This window comes from Belonocnema kinseyi, chromosome 1 (genome assembly GCF_010883055.1).
Source record: "Belonocnema kinseyi isolate 2016_QV_RU_SX_M_011 chromosome 1, B_treatae_v1, whole genome shotgun sequence".
NCBI classification, from domain to species: Eukaryota; Metazoa; Arthropoda; class Insecta; order Hymenoptera; family Cynipidae; genus Belonocnema; species Belonocnema kinseyi.
In genome coordinates this window covers 114351922-114358472 of record NC_046657.1, presented here as the reverse complement: position 1 = coordinate 114358472, position 6551 = coordinate 114351922, and the positions used below count along the sequence as shown (strand labels likewise).

General features: G+C 28.2%; 2 protein-coding genes across 3 annotated transcripts in view; one reads left to right on the top strand and one right to left on the bottom strand.

Moving 5' to 3' along the window:
- LOC117166938 (lysosomal acid glucosylceramidase-like) overlaps window positions 1-6551 on the bottom strand; it is a 40770-nt gene that overhangs the window by 26442 nt on the left and 7777 nt on the right. The gene's annotated exons all lie outside the window — the stretch shown is intronic.
- LOC117166958 (F-actin-capping protein subunit beta) overlaps window positions 1371-6551 on the top strand; it is a 32665-nt gene continuing 27484 nt past the window's right edge. Inside the window, exon 1 of one of the 2 annotated variants that reach the window (XM_033351454.1) lies at window positions 1371-1577. In XM_033351454.1, the coding sequence (XP_033207345.1) occupies window positions 1575-1577 (3 nt within the window). In that variant the 5' untranslated portion in view covers window positions 1371-1574. Of the gene's footprint in view, window positions 1578-1964; window positions 2078-6551 lie in introns of those variants that run through there. The other variant, XM_033351461.1, reaches the window with a different exon arrangement.

Here is a 6551-nt window from a genome sequence, read left to right as displayed (position 1 = left end):
TTATTTACAAAAAAAGTTCTCAGGTTCAAAAAAACATTCAGTGAACTGAAAAACTGTGGTCGGTAATATAGGTATTTAGCTGTGTCACATGCCCTTAAGGATATCCCTAGGATATCCATTATATCCATATCCTAGGATATCCATAATTTCCGCCTTGCGGGATATCCGTCGGGTTATCCCTGAGACAATTTGGGAGATAAATGGGGTCAAATGGAATATCCCGGTATAATCTATTTCTGTGCGGAATAGGAACTAATAATATAAATTTTATTATTAACAATAATTTAAATAAAAAGTCTCTCAGTAATTACGTCAGGGAAATTTTACATTTACTATGATCTGTAAAGAAAATTGAAAGAAAATTTCAAATATTTGCTTTCTTTCAGAAAAATATATTCGCAAAAAGAAAGACATTTTTTAAAAAAATAATCCTCTCTAATGTTTATTATTTGATCGTGAATAAAAATCCAAATAGAAGTAAAAAAAATGAACAAAATTCCAACTTTCTAGTAATTATCCAAGAGAAAAAAAGGTATAAGAACTCATACACTGCTTAAACAATGATGTTGGTTAACTTGTATTAATTATTACCTCATTAAAGGCATATAATACTTAAAAAATTATCGATTTTACCAGTTTTATGTTCCCCGGGCTTTTTTCCTACAATAATAAATATTTTGTATTGAAAATTTGGGACATGATAGCGAATATGCAAACGACGTCCCCGGACTCTTTTTTTGAGGGTTAATGCGAAAAAAATAAATTTTGCTAAATTTTATTAACGAAAGAAAATACTTATAAACAGTAATTATTTGGTTGAACAGTAATTTTTGCTAAAATTGCAATAACTATATTAACTCACTCTAATTGAAAACTGGACAAAAAGTGTAAAATTTGAGAAAACACTGACAATTTCTAGCATTATTCGAAGAAAATATTGCTATAAATAATAATAGATAGCTTAAACAATTATTGAATTCAAAAATTAATTGCTGGCTCGTTTTAACTGAAAAGTTGATAAGCATTTGAAAAATTTAGAAAAAACCACCCGGCTGTATAATGACATATTTTCTATACACCTTGATATGGGTTTCTACAAAACGCAATTCAACTTTTAGCGGTTGTCAAGAAGACCACCTGATTGGCTCAATATTCTAGGGAATTATTAAGCATCTGTTTTCAAACCGTTTTTTATTTTCTTCAATACCTTAAAAAATTACATAAATTCATAAAAAAGTTTAATGACTTTTAATCGTAATTTAATCCACCAATCTATATTCTTATATAAAAGAAGAAAATAATTTTCAAATACGTATATTCTAATCCAAAATCCCTAGAATCGTATAGGGAAGTAAATGTTTGTACGGTTGTCGGAATCGGTCTCTGTCAAGATTGCGGTTCACTGACACTTGACACACCCTATAAATGTTATTTTTTTCACGTAACCCAAAATTCTACGAATCCCTTGACAATTGCTCGAAATTCCGCAAAATAACTCGCGCTTCTGTGACCTTTTAACCTTTTTTTAGTGCTGCTCAAAAATCGGATTTATCGCCGAGGAAGATAAGACTATCATGGTGAGTCGTCATCTATTTTTAATCACCACTTCTTTCAATTCGTCCACTGTTTATTTATTTTAATCGGTATAAAATATTGTTTCACATCGTTTTTCTAGATTATCAGTTGCTCGGAAATTAAAATCAGGAATTACACAGTGTTATATTCTTAACACACAGGCTGTAACTGTCCTAACCTAAAAATTAAGCCAATTTTTTATGTTTCGGATCTTGCTATGATCACAATACCTTATTTGTTTATTAAATGGGGGCGAATTGAAGATTGCTGAAAAATAATTATTTTATATAATGACCTTTTTGTTTGAGAGATAAAATATTGATGTTTAAATGAGCAAATTGTGTTTCTATTTTAGAGGTTAGGTTAAATTTGTCTTCTTTTTCTTCTTTGGAAAGGAAAACGAGTCACAATTCTGAGAAAATTATTTTGGTTGGGCTTAACATTGTCGCTGATTTAGTTTACTTTTAGAGTTTGTGAGATTTGCTATTGAAAGTGCGAAGATGTAAGTATAAAATCTTAAAAATGGGGTCATGTCATTCTGTTGATCCAAAAGAGGTCATTGTTTTTGTTTGGAATGTTCCCACCGTATCTAGTGTCCTGGAAAGCTGGAAATAAATGTAGATAATATTGTTATTATGATATTTAGCTCAAGATTTGGAAATCCAATCAGTTTTAGTCCATATAAAAATATATATTTAAATGAATAATATTGAACGAATGGTTAAAAAAATACCACTAATTAATAATATTAGGAATAAACTTAATAATACACCGTCAAAATCTCGCTGTGTGTGTAACACCGTATAAATAGTCCCTATTCTAGGTCCCGCTATTCGTATATATGTCGTAGGCATTCAGAAGTTTCAGCCACTCAGCATTAAAACACACATTAATTGACTATCTAAGATTTTACTGTTATTGGGATGTTCATCCGATTAATTAAATAAACTTTTACAATAAGATAATAGGTATAATGATTTTGAGCAATTCCATGTTACGTCATCTAAAGAATTTCAATCTATTGTTAATCATTTTGATGAAAATTCTGGTATTCGTTCTCCAAGGTGTTGAAAAAATACCCTATAATCATTTTCGAAAAATTTTAAAAACTTAGGAGATATTAAAAATTGACATTTTTGTTTTTAAACTCACGGTGCCTTACGCGAATGGGACAAAAAACCGATTTTATAACGTTCATGTAAAAATCTGTTGAATCCAGTTTTCCCATAAAAAAGGATGTGAATTTTTAAAGTTATGCGATGACGCTTTTTCATGAAATTTACTTTATTTGTCTATTGTTGTTTGTTTATATCTAAATGAAGAACGTTTGGTTGAAAGTATAAGACACATAAAAAATGCAATGAAGTTTTGTAATCACAATTCTACTAAAAAAATTCCATGCAAATAAAAATGACAAATACAAAACCAAAAATTTAGTAAAGAACAAAAAATTGAAACAATAAATAAATTAAAAATTTAAAGACTAAATTTTTAAAACTGGTGTTCGTTTTGATCGAAAAACAAAGTTCCCGGTTAATTCCCGGTCACTGAAAATTTTTTCTGGTAATTAAAAAATTCGTTTATAATTAACAGCACACTCTAAATTTGAATTAGTCATAATTATATGATTCGAAGTCAATTTTGTCTTATTTAAATAATGCGGATTCGACGATTAAGAAATCAGTCAAAAGTCACTTCAAAATCAGTTATTTTGACTCGCTGATAAAAAGCAGTAATTTTAAACGATACAATCTGTTGAATTTGCTACTAAAATGATGAAACTTAAAACAAACAAAAAAATTTTTTTTTTAAATAAGTAGTATAACTTTCAATCATGTATTTGAATTTTTAACCAAAAAAGATCTTTTTTTCAAACAAGAAGATTAATTTTCAACAAAAGGACGAGTTTTCCATAAAGTACAAAAATTCCAACCAAAAAATTTGAATTTTTAGCTAGAAAAACATTAATTTTCAGCAATAAAAAAATCATTTTCAATAAAACAGTTAAATTTCCAAGTAAGAAATATCAATTTTCAACCAAACAGATGAATTTGCAACTAAAATTATGAATGCTAAGCAAAACAACAAAATTTCTAACAAAGCTGTTCAACTTTCAACCAAGTAGGTAGTATATATTCAACAAAAAAGAAATTATTTTTTTTAAAAACATGAATTCTCAATAACAAAGGTAATAATCGATATTTCATCAAAAAATTTTCAATTTTAAATACAGACAGTTGACTTCAACCAAAAAATATGAATTTTCAACAAAATACATGAAATTTCAACTGCATACTTAAATTTTCAAGTAAAAGAAATAGAACAACATTAAACTCTCCGAAATTGATGCCTCAGTAATTTAATAATTTCTTTAATTTTGAATGATTACAATTTCGAAGTTATAAATTTTCATTTAGAATGCTAAATGTTTCATTTTTCTCTTTCATAAGTTTTAATTTTGCAATTAAAATTGAAATGTTTGAATTTCTAAAATTATTATTAACAACTTAAAAATTTGTAACATTCAAGGAATATAAATTGACTTAAAATAATTTAAATTGTGAATGATTTGAGTATACAATAAACTTCGATATCACAATTTTTGGCGATCAAACTTCTTTTGAGTTTTAAATGAAGTTCGGATTCGTTTATGAAAATGACGGTGAATTTATTTTTTGAGCGTAGAAAAGTTTTACTAATTTAATTAATTATTAAATTATATGTTTTTAAATAGAATAACAATTTAAAGTGTTAGAATTTCTGAATTTTCGACATTGAAAGATTCAACTTAGTTTTTCAATTTTAAATTGTTAAATTTTAGTAACTTCAAATTGAAAATTTCTAAAATTAAAAAAAGCTCCCGGTCTTAATGTTGTTCAGAATCAAATAAATTAAAATATTTTTTTTAAATACTCCAAAATAAAAAAGTTGTAAATAATAAAGCTGAAAACTCACAAATTTTGACAATACCATTGCGAAGAAGCTATGAAAGGGAAAGAAGGAGAAAACGTCTCCGGTGAGTCACTGTTGCGTCATCTGTCAAATCGCCACTCTGCTCTCACACGCGTAGAAGCCCGGCTGAACCATTTGTTCTTTATAATTTCGAATTGAAAGCGTTCAAAATTTAAGTAAAATATGTGAAATGATTTTAAATTGAAAACTTTCCAGTTCAGAATATTTTAAATGGGTAAAATTTTGAAAAAGGGACAATATTTCAAATGGAATGAAAAATAACTGAACTTTTATCATTTCTGAATGAAAGCTTTTAAAATTCAAAACCTTTGAACTAAAATTTGTCAATTTGGGCCGTTTCTTTAAGAAGTTTGAAATTTTCTCATTTATAATTCAAAGCATTCACAATTAAACAACTTTATTTTGATTTCAATAATCTCGAAGTTACCTGATTTCAGATTAAAATTTCAAAAGAGGACAATTTCAGAATATTAAAAATGCAATGTTTTCCAATTAGAATTTTCAATTATAGATCATTTAAAAATTTAGAGGAATGAAAATTGTATTTGTTCGAATGAAAAGCATTCATAATTAACAATTAAGAACTTTTGAAGTTAATGAAATTAATAACTTTGACGATTTTAATAATATTAAGATTTTGTTCATTATTTATAATAAGAAGTATTTTTGGAAAAATTGTTTTTGTAACAGAAAAATTTCAACAAAAATTTTGATTTTTCAAAAAACAAATTCAGACGACTTTATCATAATAAAGTACCAATGAAATCAGGTATGTTAAGCTGACGTAACCACATATTCAAATGGAGTTGGAACCTATCTCATAATTAAGGGATCATTTAATGCTCATTTAGTGCCCCATTGCCAAATTTAATGCTCAACTAAAAGAAAAACCCCGGGGGGGTTACGCTAGTTCAACGATAAGCTGATGGAGCGACACGTGAAAATCATAATGAATCAAGTTCTGAACTATGACATAATTAAGGGCTCATTTACTGCTTTCCAGAACCACCAAAGTAATGTTTTCAAAATCAACAAGTATCCCATAAAAACGGTACTTCGAAAAATTAGCCTGCATTCTAAGACTACAAAAAGTACACACTATTTAATGAAACAAATTGAATGCTTTTAAAAATTCTTTTACATTTAAACTTTCACCGAGCACTTCCCGCCTAGCCTCACAATTTAAATTGAATAATATTAAAAGAATTTTCACCTGCTGCACAAAACAGTCTATTGGCAAATGACTAGTGCTGTGTTTCGGAAAAGTAAAAGTAAAATGCTGGTCCTGGTAGCGTTTTGATCAGTGAGAAGTGGATAAATAAGTGTTGTTAAGTGGATAGATAAGTGGTGTTTGATTAAGAAATAATTAGCCAAGAAATAGCTTTTTAGGTCGCTCACACATAAATGTTCAAAACTTGAGGTACATCTAAGCGACCGCACTTCGAGTTTTGACAATAACATCCGAGTATTATCCTTTCTTTCATTATAAAAAAATTCTTACTTAAGATATAAAAGGAAACAGAAAATACAATCAATATCTCCTGCATAATTTTTTCTTTGTTTTACGGTACTTTGGCATATATTAAGATTCCAGCAAAAATTATTTTATCTATTTCACTTTTCAAGCAGTGCTTGGTGCCGTGTGCATCGTTATATTCGACCCAGGTGTTATGATATCTACAGACTGCTATATAATGACCAATGCCCATGTTCGCATTTTTCGTCTTATTCGTCATTTTGTTATTTTTTGTGTTCTTTTCCCATTGGTTCTCTAGATTTTGATTAGTGTATTTTACAACTCCCATGAGCAGGTACTTGTCCTCTTTGTTTCCCGTAAGTAAATTTGTTTGTTTCCGTTGAAAATTATTCAAATCTGAGCAGTTGAAATTCAGACAGTATGCGGTACGAGGGTAGTTCAATAAGTCCTTAGAATGAAGTATAAAAACAATTTTTTTGGGTAAATTTTTTTTTATTTTTCAACATAATCTCCTTGGAGCTCTATA